This window comes from Zalophus californianus, chromosome 2 (assembly GCF_009762305.2).
Source record: "Zalophus californianus isolate mZalCal1 chromosome 2, mZalCal1.pri.v2, whole genome shotgun sequence".
Lineage (NCBI taxonomy): Eukaryota > Metazoa > Chordata > Mammalia > Carnivora > Otariidae > Zalophus > Zalophus californianus.
Window position 1 is genome coordinate 55,229,739 of NC_045596.1, and position 18,091 is coordinate 55,247,829.

The following is an 18,091-nucleotide window of genomic DNA, read 5'->3' on the forward strand; positions in this document are numbered from 1 at the left end:
ATTTACTCCTTAGGGTAGAATGGATTAACTAATACAATATATTTAACCAAGAGTAAAAGTTTTGGGTGAGGCACAGGTCTATAAAATGTGGAGGAGAATCTGTCACAACTTGATCCACAGTGGTTGAATTAAATGGAGTGATCTTACTTATGCTTGCTAGCTTACTTGCCTATTATGTCTCAAAAGTCTATTCCCTTTTTTCTTTTGTTTGTTAAACTTTTTTTTTTTTTAAGATTTTATTTATATATTTGATGGAGAGAGAGAGACAGCGAGAGAGGGAACACAAGCAGGGGGAGTGGGAGAGGGAGAAGCAGGCTTCCCGTAGAGTGGGGAACCCAATGTGGGGCTCTATCCCAGGACCCCGGGGTCATGACCTGAGCCTAAGGCAGACGCTTAATGACTGAGCCCCTCAGGCGGCCCCATTCTTAAACTTTTGACAACAAGCAACATTTTATGACAAGGAAAGTAACAATTGCCACAGAGGCCAGTAGGAACCCAATCATATCCAAAGAGTGGTACTGGAACTAGGGTAGGTTGTAAGAAGCTGGGCGTAGGTACTTGGCTCCTTTATGACGAATGACAAACTCAATCCAGAGGACTGCTCCATCCAGAGGCTTTATAAGCTGATCATGATGAATGGTTGATAACCACATAGCATTCTCTTTATAGCTGAAAGAAAATCAAATGATTTACAGAACAAAGTAGAAAAGTGAAAATTTTCATGTGGATGGTAAAAATGAGTGCCACATAACAACTGGAAGAAAATTCTATTATTTTTTTTAGAGACAATTATAGAGATCTTTATGGGCTGGAATTTGTTGAATGTCTAGGATTTCAAACTGAAGAAAAAAAAGTTGGGAGATGACAAGTATTTCTAGCTTAGAAAGTGGAATGAGTTAAGTCCCCAAGGCAAAAAAAAAAAATTACAATATTTTGACATGCAAATTTTGAATTATCCAGTAAGGAATTGTTAATAGATCTGGTAAGCACATTTCAAAATACTATAATAATCCAGAGATAGGAGACAAAATCCTTGTGAGGTTCAGGGAAATGTCTGGGCAGAGCTGATCCAAGAGCTGGTAGTGACTTGATAACAGTGAATTAGTGGTTGCAAGTGTGGAATGGATTGTGTTGGTTTGGGTCTTGATTCTGACACTTTGCTTTTTTATCATTTCTGTTTCTCAGTTTTTATCATTTCTGTTTCTGTTTTTCATTTCTCTTTTATCATTTCTGTTTCTCAGGATAGGAATAGTACCTTTCTTAATCTTAACGATTTTGAGGAATAATGTATTGATTCCTGGAGATGTCCCTATCATTTAGAGACTCCGTTTGTGTTTGGTATTGTTTTTCTTGTTAGTACTGTCATTTTAGAATGTGGAGAGTGCTCAACATTTCTCTTGCAGGCATTGCCAGTTGCATTTGTTTCTACTGTTGAAATGATTATGGACTAACAGAAAGAAGAAGGATTAATAAAGAGGGCTTACAAACTTCAGATCACAATGTGCTATGGCACTGTAGCAAGAACTGTGGAGGTAACTTCTGTCCCTGTCCTGTGAAAACCACTGAGAGCACCACTGGGTTTTTGAGAGGAGGGAAGTAATCCTGAAACATATCTGTAATACAATAGGGAACAACTATAATGAAGAAGTTACTTAATCCGTACAAAGAACTTAGTACAGTGTGTACCAGTATCATAAACATTCAATACATATCCGCTAATAAATTTTCTTCATTTTGGGGGCACAGCTTTACCTTACTAAGAATTAAAAAATGTAAAAAGACATCAATTTTAGAAAGATACGCTTTTACATAAAACTGCCAGATCAAAGATATCCTTAAAAAAAAAAAACAAAAATGTGCTTCCCATGGTGCTTATTTAGGATGAGTAATAGTTGGGCTAAATTAAAATTAAATAACATTACTTTTAAAATGCAGATGTCCCCTGTGATATAACCAAACATTCACAAAATTTTATTTCTAAAGTCATGGAAAAAAAGGGGAAATATATGCTTAATTATGATATTAGTAATAGTAGGAAGAGTATAGCAAATTAATGTATATACTGAAATAATTTGGAAATCAAATATTTCTGGTCCAGAAAGTTTGGCTTTTAAACGGGCGCCTGGGTGGCTCAGTCGTTAAGCATCTGCCTTCGGCTCAGGTCATGATCCCAGGGTCCTGGGATTGAGCCCTGCATCGGCTCCCTGCTCAGTGGGAAGCCTCCTTCTCTCCCACTCCCCCTGCTTGTGTTCCCTCTCTCACTGTGTCTCTCTCTGTCAAATAAATAAAATCTTTAAAAAAAAAAAAGGAATATTCCAATAGATATCTTCCAAGTCAATTACTTTTTGATTTTATAGTTCTATCAAAACAAAAACAAGCATAACGAAAATTAAGAATATAACGGCATTTATAAGTAGTATTCACAAAGTTTTAATTGGATAAATCTGAAAGTTGTAGTTATTTATTGTTTATCAATGATGGGATCAAAATATTAGCATAGAAAATTTTGGAAGTGTTTAATGGGAATTTGAGATCGATAACATGCTGGTTTACAGAAATTAAACCATTTTAGAAGAGTTTAAAACAGTTGAGTTATGCTGAAAGTTGTAATTGTGCAGATTAGTACTGTTGTAACATTCATGGTTCCCTGCTTCAACCTGATTCTCAAAGCTTCCTCTTAATCTTTCTGTTAACCATTTTGGTGATTCTTTTTATTGATTATGTCAAAAATTTCTTTACTATCTTTAAACGTCTTACAAGCTTTTTCCCTAAAACTACCAAAAAAAACTTACTTTGACACAATGGATTATTGATGGTGGTCTTCAAAGCATTGAGCAAATCTTAGTCATAATTGTTTTCATATTTGGACTCATTGCTTCCTGCCTGCCTTTCATATGAGCATCTCTCTAGAAATAGTATCTAGTAAAAAAAAAATTGTACTCACGAAGGATCATTAATGACTGTCCTCAATGCACTGAGCAAATCTGTACTTGACACTGTGTTCAAGTTCAAACTAACAGCTGCTCCCTTGGCCTTCATGTGAGTGATGTTATCAGGTTGATCCGCAAACAAAGGAATGCCCGCCATAGGGATACCATGATAGATGTGGCCTTATAGATGCCATTGGTTCCACCATGAGTTATAAAAGCTTTGGTTTTTGGATGACCTAGGATTGAGTGAATTTCACTAAAATTATATCTTTAAAATGAGAAATGAACATTGTAATGGACTGAATCTAGAGGCAGTGATTTTCTTTTTTTAGATAACAGATTATTATACATGTGAAACTGCATTTAAATTACTTTCAGAACTCAGAGCAAGAAGCATGTAAGTCTGCTAGAGAGGTAGATGAAGATTACATTAAAGAAGTGTGTTTGACTTCAAAAATGAATACAAGATTGGCAGGCGAACAAATGGAAAGAACATTTTGGATAAAAAGAAACAGCATGTGGGGCACCTGGGTGGCTCAGTCGTTAAGCGTCTGCCTTCGGCTCAGGTCATGGTCCTGGGATCCAGCCCTGCATCAGGCGCCCTGCTCAGCGGGAATCCTGCTTCTCCCTCCCCCACTCCCCCTGCTTGTGTTCCCTCTCTTGCCGTGTCTCTCTCAAACAAAATCTTTAAAAAAAAAACGTGCAAAAAGAGGGGGGCATGTTAGAAACATTCTCTTAAATAAGTGATTGAGTCTGATATGAAGGGTGTGTCAGGGTAGCAGGAAGAGTGATGGTGGTGGCACTGGAACCAGAGGAAGGAGAAGCTACATTTAATCATAAAATGTGTTATTAATGCAAAATATTGTAGAATTTTTTCCTGTAGAAAATGGAGAACCACTGGCAATAGAAGAGCTGTTCTTTTTCAGTAGCATTTGAAGTACCCCTGCAAATAGGAGAAAGATAGGTATAATTCAAAGACAGCAACAATTTAGGATGTTACTGAAAAATTCACCTGTGAGGAGTAATTATACCTGAAATAAAGGTATTTTGATTCTGGCCATAAGGAATGTGACTATGTAATAAAATGCCAACTTTTATATTTTTTCCTAGGACTAGAAATAATACAAGTAAGTTTTATTTTTTAGTATTTCAATAGTAAATGCTCAGTAAATTCGTTTTTTGTTGAGCTATTGCTCTGCTCAGCTGTTATCAGCTGTCACCAGCTGTCACTCATGTTTTCAGTATTTGTTCTCCAGAGTCATACCAAGAAGGTCATTTTGGGGGATCCACTTATACAGCTGAGTATTGAGTCCTAAGGTTTGTGGTTTCTTGCCATCAAATCTCCATAGAACCTGTTGGGGTAAAAAAAATACCTATTCTATGAGTTGAACTTCAAAGTTTTACAGCATATTAGAATTCTAGAGAGATTTAAAGACCTCTAGTTAAATGCCTTCCATATGACGGCCGAGGAAATGAGGACAGGGGGTGTTAGGTAATGAGAACCAATAAAACACTGATGTAATAGAAATGCTCATATAACATGTACCTATTTTTTATGTTCAGATATGGAATAAAGTCATGGCATTTCACACATCGTGGCATAGACAAATAGTGGCATAAATTATCAATGACAAATTCATATATTTAAGAAATTGTTAGGCAATCATGATGCCAGTACAGAAAACAGTTGCAAATTATACGTTTATTTTGCTATATATACTGTTGTTTTCTAAACTTAAATATTAACCTGTATTTCTTTTTAATTGTCACAGAAGGGAATTTACTTATATCCACCTGTTTCTCAAGTTCTTATATTGGAGTTTTACATTTTTTGATGTACAAGAAGGCTAATCTATGCAATCAGGTGCTTGTGAGAAGTATTTGTGTTTCCTTATAAATTATTAATTCTGCTTAGGAAGTAAGTATAACTTCTTTTAGATTATAAATTGTTAAGCATTACCTCCAAGAAAAATTTGTTGATAATTTTTGACATGAACTCAGAGTATTACCACTATTGCTAGGTTTGGAAATTCTTTTGATTTAGAAAGAGCTTGTTGATAATTTACAAATAACAACATGGATGTTGAAAAAATTCCAAAATCGGAGTGCTAAAATTTATTCAGCTGACTTTTAACACTTCAAAAATGAGGCACATAGCATTGCCTATGCCAGTACCAAAATCTGGTGTCGACTTTGGAATTCCCAAGCAATCCCCATAAACTGGATTACAATTTATTAGTGTTTAACTTCTATTTGTTATGTGAATATAAAGTAACTTTAGATTCTCAGCAAAAAATTAACATAGGTGATTAGGTGAAGATTGTATCAGATAAGAAAAGTTACTTATATATTAGTAAAAACTAATATTTTATGGAGGAGGCATCTGAGCCCTTTTCATGCCAGTCTTCCTTCTGCCTGACCCCTTTTTTCCCTTCTTCCTCAATCAGGAGCAGTAATCTGATTGATTAGAAGCAGAGTCCATTTGAGGCCAGGGTTCACCTCAAGGACAGGACCCATATCCACCCTTGATCTTTTACCTTCCCATTTCAGACTTTGGTAGGGCCCATTCAACTGGGGCAGACCCATTTTTCTTTCTCTAAATCATTGTGGCTTGCTTGGGCACCCGGACACAGCTTGGTGAGCTCTGGCTATCCTTTCTCTGAATAGCACCCTGAAAAGCACACTGAATAGGCCTATCCAAAGTTTAGGGGAAATAAAAGAGGCCAGGATTACATGGAAAACACAAAAACTGCATGGTGCATTCAGATTTTTATCAATATTGCATAACATTGTGCTGGTACAGCTACTATTAAAGTTTAACTTTTTCCTGATAACATCTGTAGTGTGTACAGTGCCCTCAGGAATCCTTCATCGAAAAGAAACAAGTGACAAAATTTGGAGATTTTTGTACCTGTCCACAATACCATTATAATACCAAAATTTCATACTGCACCTCATATGTGTGTGTGTGTGTGTATATGTATATATCACAGTTTTAATGTCAAAGTTATCATCAATAAAATAATACCCTCTGTACTACTACAGCATCTGCCGTGTGTATTTTGGTTTTTAAACCGATATCTGAGATAAATTGTAGTTGTAATAGTTTACCTTTCTTGCAGGAAATGTTTGTAATCAAAACTTAGAGAGTTTGACTCATTAAGTAGCTGTTCACTAAAAGGTATTTTATCTACCTTTTGTGGAATTTGGCAAGAGCTGATGCAATCACATTGGCTCTTCTGTCATGTTACTGACCATCGACCCCAGAGTGAAAACCACAGTACCATTTTCTCCAGAGCTCTGGGCAAACTCTTCCATTTCCTGTGAAGAAAGAATTTGCTCCATCACAAAAGAGGAACAGCAAAGCAAGCACTGTTGAAAGGAGTACTATAAACAAATAGAGAAAATCAAATATAATCAGGAATTAAAGTAGCATCTTTTTTTTAAATCGTAAAATATATATAAATTTTACCATCTTAATTGTACCTAAGTGTACTCAGTAGGTATATTGTGCAATCAATCTTCAGAACTTTTTTATCTTCTAAAACTGGAAGTCTATACCTATTAAAAGAACTTTATTTCCCTTTTTCTCAGCCCTTGGCAATCCTCATCCTATTTTCTGTTTCTATGAATTTGGCAAGTCTAGATACCTCATATAAGTTGTACAGTATTTGTCTTTTTGTGACTGACTCATTTCACAAAACAACTTTGTCCATGTTGTGACAGATGTTGAATTTCTTTCCTTGTAAAGGCTGAGAAATATTCCATTGTTTGTATTTACCACATTTTGTTTATTAATCTGTTGATGGCCACTTGGGTTGCTTTGGCCTCTTGGCACTTGTTAATAGTGCTGCCGTGAACATGGGTCTGCAAATATCTCATCTGGATCCTGATTTCAGTTCTTTTGGATATATACTCAGAAGTGGAATGGGGGGGATCATGGGGTAATTCTGTTTTAATTTTTTTGAGGAAACTCCTTGTTTTCAGTAGTGGCTGTTTTATTAACAGACCTAATCCTCAGGTCCTTTGGAAAGAGATGTATGCATGAGGTCAATTCCTTCTATTATGTATATTTGTGTAAATGAGTGTGTGTGTAGGCAAGAAATGAAATAGAGCCTGTGCACAATTGTGAGGGGGAGATACTTTTAGACAATAATAGACAGTATACCCAGACTCTTATCAATAATGTTATTTATTACTATGGTAGATTCTTGGAAGTAGGACACACACAACAGGATCTTAAGTTAACTTTAATTCTTTATTATAGTTCTACTAAATCATTTGTTTTTATTCCAGACAGATTTTCTGGAGTATTATTTTAGTCATTAGTATTTCACTTCCCTGACTATGAGCACTAAGAAAATGTTACTTATGATTAAGATAACTTTATAACATTATCTCAGGCCTATAATCCTTTATACCTTACCTTAAACCTTGTCAAAATTTCCCAAACTCTCTCCCTAAATTACTAATCGCTGATATTGAGGAGTGTCATATTATAGTTTGGAATTTCTATGAAATCATCCTGCAGTCTTCTTTATAACCCAGAAATATATTGTGTCGTTACCTTTTTTGAGTAACAGTATTGCGGGTTTGTTTACATATGACACCCTTTGCCCTGAAATCATACTGTAAAATTGATGTCTCGTTAGAATGTGCTTTCTGTGACTGGCGGTGAGGGGCGGGGCCCTGGTCATCACCACAGTGAGGGCCCCAGGGAGCACTTGAACCACAGCAGAGCTGTGATCACCCTCCTGAGTAGCTCAGTTAAGACTAGATAAAGCTCCTGGTGAAGATGTGTTTGCCTGGAATTGTTTCAGAGTCATTTTGTCTTGTCCCTGATCCATGCCAATTAAAAAAATATATATATTTTACTTTCTATGCTAGAATGACTCCACATTGTTCAGTGTACTCTCCTTCCAAAGGGGGGAAAATGTAGTTTCCTGGATACCTGATCAACACCATATGCTTATCCTTTCTCCCTCCCTTCCCTTCCCTTGCCTTGCCTTGCTGGTGCCTGTGCCTTTTTGCCTTTTTGCCTTTACCTTTTTGCCTTGCCTTGCCTTCCCATCCTCCATCCTCCATCATCTCTTTTTTTCTCTCTGGAACATAATGATCTAGCTCTCCAATATAAAAGCTATACTTTCTCATCCTAATCATTGTCATAAAACTTTTCAAAATCATTTTTACAGAGAAAGGAAACAGTTTTCCAACTTCAGTATTTTTTTTTTTAAAGATTTTATTTATTCATCTGAGACACAGAGATAGAGCATGAGCAGGGAGAAAGGCAGAGGGAGAGGGAGAAGCAGGCTCCCCGCTGAGCCAGGAGCCCGATGTGGGGCTCGATCCCAGGACCCTGGGATCCTGACCTGAGCCGAAGGCAGACGCTTAACATCTGAGCCACCCAGGCGCCCCCAACTTCAGTAGTCTTGTATACTATATTTTGTAGAGCATTCTTCAAAAGTATAATTCCACCCTGATGGCATTTTCCTATGACTCACATAGTGCGTCCTGGTATAATGTGTGTGATTCCAGTGACTGTAGCTGCAGTTAAGATTACCTATTTTCAGTGTTTTCTTTCACTGGCCTAAAGCTTCTTCATCCATGCTGTGGAAGATTATTCCCTATAGTATTATACTAATAGATTTTCTGCAGATTAATCACTGATATGGACTGGTGGTTCTCATTCCCTGACATCCTTATGAAAATAAGCTTATTGCAAGAAAATTTGCGAAAGTATAAAAAATTGCAAAAAAGGAAATAAGATTTACTCATACTGTCTTCCTGGGGATATGCCTGGTTTAGAATTTGCTTTCTTTTTTTTTTTAATTGAAAAGTATATATAACATTGTGCAACTTAAGGTGCACAACATGTTGACCTCATACATTTATATATTGTAATGATTTCCATCGTAATTATAGCATCTCATGTCACATAATTATTTCCTTTTTGTGGTTAGGGTAATTAAGATCTAGTCTTTTAGCAAGTTTGAGGATTATAATACATTATTTTTGTATTCACTATACGGTGTATCAGCTAAGACATTACTGCTAGTTGCAAGTTTGTACCCTTAAACAGTATGTCTCCTATTACCCCACTTGCCAGGATGGTTAGCTCCTGATAACCACCATAACCGTTCATGATTCCACATATAAGTGATATCATATAGTATTTATTTTTCTCTCTTTTTGAAAAGATAAAGTTGACAAACCTTTTATATAGACTAAGAAAAAAAGACTCAAAATTAGAAATATGAGAGGAGACATTATAATTGGTAACACAGAAATGCATAGGATCATAAAAGACTACTATGAACAATTATATGCCAACAGGTTAGATAACCTAGAAGAAATGGATAAATTCTTAGAAAAACACAACCTGCCAAGACTGAATAATGAAAAGTAGACATTTGAACAGACCAATAATGAGTAAAGAGATTGAATCAGTAATCAAAAACCTCCCAACACAGAAATTCCCCAGGAACAGACTACTTGTGAATTCTACCAAACATATAAAGAAAAATTAATGCTGGCCCTTCTCAAATTCTTCCGAAAACTTGAAGAGGAGGAAGCACTTCCAAAATCCTTCTCCAAGGCCAGCATTACCCTGATACTAAAGCCAAATAAGGACGCAAGAAAGAAAACTATAAATCAATATCCCTGATCAATATAGATACAAAAATTCTCAACAAAATGTTAGCAAACTGAATTTAAGACCATACTAAAAGGATTATACACCATAACCAGGTGGGATTTATCCCTCGGATACAAGGATGGTTCAACATGGAAATCAATGACAGTAATACTGATCACATTAATAGAATGAAAGACAAAAATAACATGATCCTCTCAATAGAGGCAAAAGATTTGACAGAATACAGCATCATTTCATTACAAAAACCCTCAACATATTGGGTATAGAAGGGACACAGCTCAACATAATAAAGGTTATATATGGCAAACCCACAACTAACATTATATTAAATGGTGAAAAATTGGAAGCTTTTCCTCTAAGATCAGGAAGAAGATAAGTATGCCACTCCTGACACTCTTACTCAGTATGGTACTAGAAGTCCTAACTAGAGCAAGTAGGCAGATAAGAAATAAAAGGCATCCAATTGGAAAAGAATAAGATTGTGTTCATTTGCAGATGATATGATTTTGTATATAGAAAATTCCAAAGACTCACCCAAACTGTTGGAACTAATCAACTAATTTAGTAAAGTTGCAGATATAAAATTGACATACAGAAATCAGGTGCACTTTTACACACCAATAATGAAACATCTGAAAAATACTGTGCTATTCACAAGAGCATCAAATAGGTGTAAATTTAACCAAAGAAGTGAAAGGTCAGTACAAGAAAACTATGAGACATTGTGGGGAAAAAATAGAAGACACAAAGTGGAAAGATATCCCATGTTCATGGATGCAAAGAAAATATTGCTAAAATGTCCACACGACCTAAAGCCATCCATAGATTCAATGCAATCCCTATCAAAATGTCAATGACAGGAGCACCTGGGGGTGAACGGTGTTAGGAAAACTGCATATACATGCAGAAAAATGAAATTGGACCCCTATTTTACACCACTCACAAAAATTAACCCGAATATATCAGAGACTTAAACATAAGATCTGATACCATAACACTCCTAAAAGGAAACATTGGGAAGAAACTCTTTGACATTGGTCTTGACAGTGATTTTTTTGGACATGAGACCAAAACCACAAACAACAAAAGCAAAACCGAAAAGTGGGACAACATCAAACTTAGTAGCTTTCACACAAAGAGACAACAAAATGAAAAAGCAACCTACAGAATGGGAGATAATTTTTGCAAACCATATATTGGATAAGAGGGCTAATATAAAAATATATAAGGAACTCCTACAACCCAATTACAAAAAACAAACAATGTGATTAAAAAATGGGCAGAGGAACTACATAGACATTTTACCAAAGAAGACATCCAAATGGCCAACAGGTACATAAAAAGATGCTCAACATCACTAATCATTAGGGAAATTTGAATCAAAACCGCAATGATATATCACCTCATGCCTGTTAGAATAGCTATTATTAGGAAGTGATAAGTGTTGGCGAGGATGTGGAGAAAAATGTATCCTTGTACACCATATATGGGAGTGTAAATTGATTCAGCCACTAATGATAAACAATATGGAGATTCCACAAAAACTAAAAATAGATCTACCCTATAATCCAGCAATTCCACTTCTGAGTGTATACTCAAAGAAAAACAGGATATTGACAAGATATATGCACTCCCATGTTTGTTGATTATTTACAGCAACCAGTGGAAACAACCTAAGTGCCATTTGTGACCATATGGATGGATCTTGAGGACATTATGCTAAAATTTGTATGTTTTCATTCTAATCTTTACTCATATAATTAAATCTACATTATGAGGAACTTGCAAACTGTTTTCCAAAGTGGCTGTACCATTTTTAATTCCCAGAAGCAATATATAAAGATTTTAATTTCCCCATATTCTTGCCAACACTAGTTGTTATTTGTCTTTTTGTTTACAGCTATGCTACTGGGCATGAGGTTGTATCTTATTGTGGTTTTGACTTCTATTTCCCTGATGCCTAATGATGCTGAGCATCTTTTTCATGTGCTTATTGGCTATTTGTGTATCTTCCATGTAGAAATTTCTTTTAGATATTTTGCTCATTTTTGATTGGATTATTTGTCTTATTGAATTGTAGGAGTTCTTTATGTGTTTTCAGTACAAGCTCATTATCAGACATGATTTGCAAATATATTCTCCAATTCTGTGGGTTGGTTTTTTTTTTTTTTTTTTTACTCTTTTGGTGGTATCCTTTGAAGCACACAGTTTTAATTTTGATGAAGTCCCACTAATATAAATTTAATTTGGTTGCTTGTGCTCTTAGTGTTATACCTAAGAAACCATTGTTAAATCCAAGGTTACAAATATTGCCCCCATGTTTTCTATTATGAGCTTTTAAAATGATTATTCCATCTTACATTAGATTTTTGATCCATTTTGAGTTAATTTTTGTATATGGTTTGAGGTAGGGGGGTCCAATTTCATTCTTTTACATGTGGATAATTAATTTTCCTCAAAGAATTTATTCTGGATTGTAAAATCAATTCCAAAGATCTACGTCTATCCCTTTGCCTATAACACGCTCTTGAGTGCTGTAGATTGGTAGCTGGCTTTGAAATCAGGAAGTGACTTAGATCTTTTTTAATTTCCTTTCACAATACTTTAGAGTTTTCAACAGTATGAGTTTTGAATTTCTTTTGTTAAATTTATTTGTATTTTATTCTTCTGATGGTATTGTAAATGGAATTGTTTTCTTAATTTTATTTTGGAGTGGTCATTGCAAATGTATAGAAATGCAGTTGATTTCTGTATATTGATCTTGTATCCTGAAAACTTGCTTAGTTTGTGTTTTGATCCAATATTATTTTAGTGGCACCCTTTAGATTTTCTCTACATAATATCATGTCATCTGCCAATAGGGATAAATTTGTTTCTTCGTTTCAAATTAGGATTTATTTTATTTCACATTCTTGTCTAATGTCTTAGCTTAGTACCTACATAACACATTGAACAGAAGTGAAGAGAGTGGCTTTTCTTGTCTTTTTCCTTATCTATGAAAGAAAGCATTTAAGTCTTTCACCATTAACATTGGCATGGGTTTTTTGTAGGTGCTTTTTTTCAGTTTGAGGAAGTTCAATTCTATTCCTAGTTTACTGAGTATTCTTATCATGAAGTTTGTTGGAGCTCATGAAATAAAGAATTTGTTTGCATTTATTAAGATGATCATGCAATTTTGTCTTTTATTCTGTTGGTATGTGGTATTATATTAACTGATCTTTCAGATGTTAAAGCCACTTTGCTTTCTGGGATTAATTCCACTTTTTTGTGTGTGTATAATTCTTTTTATATGGTTAAGGATTTGGTTTGTTAGCATTTTGTTGAGGATTTTTATGTATATTCATAAGGAATACTGGTCTATTGTTTTCTTGTGATGTCCTTATTTGGTTTTAGTATCATGTTTTATTTGGTATCATGTATTTTCTTGTGTTTTTGGAGGATTTTTAAAAAGAAATGATACTAATTTTTCTTTAAATTCTTGGTAGAATCCATCTGGACCTGGGCTTTCCTTTGTGATAGTTTTTTGATTACTAATTCAGTCCCTCTTTCTGTTGTTATGGGTCTATTCGGATTTTCTGTTTCTGCTTGAGTTATTTCATAGTTCATGTTTTTCTAGTGATTTGTCCATTTGACCTAGTTATCTCATTTGTTGGCATGCGGTTTGTATTAGTATTCTGTTAGGATCCTTTTTATTTGCCTAAGGTTGGTAGTAATATCTCCAATCTCATATCTTATTTTAGAAATGTGAGTCTTCTCTTTTTTTGGGTGTCCATCCAGCTAAAGGTTTATTAATTTTGTTGATATTTGGAAAGAACCAAATTTTGGTTCTGTTCTTTTGCTTTATTGTTATTCTCTATTTTTTGGTATTCCAACTCTAATCTTTGTTATTTTCTTTCCTCTACTAGCTTTGGGTTTTGTTTGCTCTTTTTTTTTTTTTCTAGTTTCTGTGTTTTAAAAATCTGTTTTCCAGTTTTACTGAGATATATTAGCATATAACACTGTAAGGTATACCACTTAATAATTTGGCATATGTATTGTGAATTGATTACTATAAATTCAGTTAACATCCATCACCTCATATAGGTATAATTTTTTCTTGTGATGGGAACTTTTAAGATCTCTCTTAACTACTTTCAAATATACAATACAATGTCATTAACTATAGTCAACATGTTGTATATTACATCCCCAGATCTTATTTATGTTATAACTAGAAGTTTGTACTTTTTGACCACCTTGACCCATTTCCCCCAAACTCCAGCTTTGGCAACCACCAGTCTGTTCTCCATTGCTAGGAGTTCAGTTTTTTTTATTTCACATATAAAAGAGATCATACAGTATTTGTCTTCTCTGTCTGATTTATTTCACTTAGCATCATGCCCTCGAAGTCCATTCATGTTGTCACAAATGGCAGGATTTCTTTCTTTTTTGTGATTGTATAATATTTCTAGGTGTGTGTGTGTGTGTGTATATATATATATATATATATATCCATTCATCATTGATGGACACTTAGAATGTTCCTATGTTATGGCTATTGTAAATAATGTCAAAATAAACATGGGAGTGCAGATACCTTTTTGAGATAGTGATTTCATTTCCTTGGGTAGCTGGGTCATATGATAGTTCTATTTTTAATATTTTAAGGAACCTCCATAGTGTTTTCCATGGTGGCTGCACCAAGTTACGTTCCCACCAGAAGTGTACAAGGGTTTCATTTTCTTCACATCCTTGCCAACACTCACACATATATGGTCTCTTGTCTTCTTGATAACAGCCATTCTAATAGGTGTGAGGTGATATCTCATTATTTTGTTTTGCAATTCCCTGATAATTAGTGATGTTGAGCATCTTTTCATGTACCTATTGGCCATTTGTATGTCTTCTTGGAAAAATATCTATTCAGTTCCTCTACCCATTATTTTAATTGGATTGTTTGTTATTTTGCTATTAAGTTACATGAGTTCTTTATATATTTTGGATATTAACCCCTTATCAGAAATATAATTTGTAAATATTTTCTCCCGTTCTGTAAAAATTACCTTTTCTTTTTCTTGATGGCTTCCTTTTCTGTGCAGAAGCCTTTTATTTTGGTGTTATCCCACTGGTTTATTTTGCTTTTGTTGCTTTTGTTTTATGTGTTATATCCAAAAAATTATTGCCATGATCGGTGTCAAGGAGCTTATCCCCTATGTTTTCCTCCTTGAAGTTTTATAGTTTCAGGTCTCACATTTAAGTTTTCAATCCATTTTGGGTTAATTCTTGTTTTGTATGTGGCTGTCCAGTTTCCCCAACCACATTTATTGAAGAGAGTGTCCTTTCCCTATTGCATATTCTTGCCTCCTTTGTCTTAGTTGACCATATATGTGTGAGTTTATTTCTGGGCTCTCTCTCCTATTCCATTGTTCTATGTGTCTGTTTTTATGCCAGTATTATACTTTTTTGATTCCTATAGCTTTGTAATATGATTTCAAATCAGGAAGTATGATGTCTTTAGCTTTGTACTTGTTTTTCAAGATTGCTTTCACTGTTTGGGATCTTTTGTGGTTTCATACAACTTTTGGGATTATTTGTTCTATTTCTGTGAGAAATACTATTGGAATTTTGATAGAGATTGCATTGAATCTGTAGATTGCTTTGGGTATTGTGGGCATTTTAACAATATTAATTCTTCCAATACATGAGCATGAAATATCTTTCCACTTATTTGAATTTTCTTCAATTTCTTTCATCAGTCTCTTTAGTTTTCAATGTATAGATTTCCCATCTCCCTTGTTAAATGTATTTAAGTATTTTATTATTTTTTTAAAGATTTTTATTTATGAGAGACAGTGAGCGCAAGCAGGGGAGGGACAGGGACAAGAAGACTTCACACTGAGGGTGGGGAGCTTGATGAGGGGCTCGATCTAATGACCCTGAGATCATGACCTGAGCTGAAATCAAGAGTCAGATGCTTAACTGACTGAGCCACCCAGGTGCCCCAGTATTTTCTTCTTCTTGATGCAATTATAGAATGGGGTTGCTTTCTTAATTTCTCTCCCCCTTTTTTTTGGTAGTTTTATGTTTTTACTAACACAAATACAACAGGCACATAAGCTGTCTATTCACTTTCTTCACCCTGCTTTCTGGCATTGGGATTGATGACTCTGATGGCCAGCTGGGCTGCTTTTTCTGCAATGACTTTGTGGTTCTTGGAGGAGACATTGTGAGCAATCTCTGCACATCAGCAGCACTTCAAGCTCCTTGACGTCGTGAAGTAGGAACTTCCAGAAGCCACTGGGCAGCATGTGCTTTGTTTTCTTGTGGCTCCCATAACCAATGTTGGGCATCAAAATCTGGCCCCTGAATCTTCTGTGTACCCTATTGTCAGTACCTCTGGGTTTCTGCCGGTTGTGTTTTATTTTGACATATCGGTCTGACTGATGCTGGCTGAACTTCTTGGTCCTCTTTTTAATGATCTTGGGATTTACCAGAGGTCTGAGGGCAGCCATGATACTGAGTAGGAGATGGCTGCTGCCTTCTCAGGCAAAGCTGAGAAAGAGAGCTTAATTTCTCCTTCAGATAGTTGATGTTAGTGTATAGAAATGCAACTGATTTTTGTGTATTGATTTTGTATACTACAACTTTACTGACTTCCTTTATACTTCTAGTAGTTTTTTTTTTTTTTGGTTTATGCAACTTTATTGAAGAAAAATCAGTTACTAGCAGGGTTGATCACTCATCCATTGACAACTTATACCATTTATTCGGTGCTATATTAAACAGTGTGTTGGAAGACAGATTAACTAATAGCTCCAAACCTCCTAATAATTTAAATGAGGATTACAAAATGTTTGAGACCCTAGTTTTGAATACAAAGGGTGTTTGACTTCCAATTTCTATCCTCTCTAGAACAAGAACAGGTCATTCCTTTATTGACATGCATAAAATACATCACATTTTTTGTTCTGCTGATGCTATAAATACAATACCAATTTTCCAGCCACATCAGTATGAGCATAAAGTATATCATGTAACTTCGAATCAGTAACAGTGGAAAGCTTAAAAAAGACTGGGTGCTAGAATAATGCTGCTTCCTTTGATGTGACAACTGAACATCCATCTCCCTCCCCCTCAGATGATTGCTTCAGCATGTTAGAGCAGTGAGGAAACATGCTCCATTTTTTAAAAAATTCTGAATCTTGGACAACTGTTCTCTTGTAACTACTTTACAGTTTCTAAAATCAATTATTATTGAAAGCTGGAAGAACTTAAGTCTTCTCAGATGAGCATTGAATGAATGGAGGGAGGTAAACAAAAAATAAAATTAAAAAAGATAAGGTCTGATAGGGGAGCAGCTGGATAAGAATATAAAAAAAAAAGGAACAGTAATTTAAAGTTTATTCCAGCTATAATGCAGGTTATTTGACTTTAAGGTAGCATGACATGACATAGTTCTGAGTCCATTCCCAAGATATTCTGTTGTACTTATCTCTGCCTGTTTTATAGATCCATGCAATCTCTGGTACTAGGGGGTCATCTGGGTTTGAATCACATAGCAATGAACAAATGGATAAAAGAACTTTAGAAATAGTTAAAGCAGGAGGCCATTTTGATCTTAGACTATCAAGACAAATGCTGCCATTACTGTTAATATTTGGATGATAAACTTGTTGTAAATGCAACCTTAGGTGGTTTGAAGGTGTAATCTATAGGAAAATGAATTGTCAAAAAGAATACACTGTACATTGCCTTGATATGAGCTATCATTAAGTCCCATAATTGTTGCTTGCCAATGAAACATGCAATCCCCAACTAGACCTGCAGAACATTGTGCTGGTGAGTCATGGGCCAAATCACTAAATTCCTTATTAATCCGTTTCCCTGCTATAGTCTGTGCTTTTTGGCTGGCTCCTCACTGGCTCAGTGTGTACTCAAAGGTCCAGCCAAAACTCTTGATTATCCGGGGTAGCGGGGAAGGATTGTCTCTTCATCTCACACCGGCTCTGACAGACACAGGTGCAGAGAGTCTGGGTCCTCCCTCAAGCTGTAACCTTGGCCTCCTCCCCCTGGGGAAGCTGGTACCTCCACCATAAGGGCTCACACTCAGGCCACAGCCCTCATAGTTGGTTTTCATTCTTTCTGTTTTGTTTTTGTTTTTTTTTTGGTGGAGTCTTTATAGTTTTCTATATGTAATATTATGTTACCTGAAAATAGAGACCATCTTAATTTTTCCTTTCCAATTTGGATGATTTTATTTTGTTTTATTTTATTTTTTTAAAGATTTTATTTATTTATTTGACAGAGAGAGACAAGTGAGAGAGGCAACACAAGCAGGGGGAGTGGGAGAGGGAGAAGCAGGCCTCCCGCAGAGCAGGGAGCCTGACACGGGGCTCAATCCCAGGACCCCAGGATCATGACCTGAGCCGAAGGCAGACGCTTAATGACTGAGCCACCCAGGCACCCCTATTTTATTTTTTCTTGTCAATGCCCTGGGAAGGACTGCCAAGTACTGTATTAAATAAAA

General features: G+C 35.5%; 1 protein-coding gene and 2 pseudogenes across 1 annotated transcript; all 3 read right to left on the reverse strand.

Moving 5' to 3' along the window:
* Positions 1–333: 333 nt before the first annotated feature.
* LOC113925568 lies at positions 334–9,072 on the reverse strand (annotated as a pseudogene).
* Positions 9,073–15,698: 6,626 nt separating this feature from the next.
* LOC113925815 (60S ribosomal protein L32-like) lies at positions 15,699–16,076 on the reverse strand. The gene has a single exon (XM_035726327.1). The coding sequence runs from the start codon at positions 16,074–16,076 to the stop codon at positions 15,699–15,701; it is 378 nt and encodes a 125-aa protein (XP_035582220.1).
* A 909-nt stretch (positions 16,077–16,985) lies between these two features.
* Positions 16,986–17,449, reverse strand: LOC113925567 (annotated as a pseudogene).
* Positions 17,450–18,091: the final 642 nt, after the last annotated feature.

Coding starts and splice junctions, on each gene's coding strand:
- LOC113925815 (XM_035726327.1), bottom strand. CDS start 16,076: ATGGCTGCCCTCAGACCTCTGGTAAATCCCAAGATCATTAAAAAGAGG.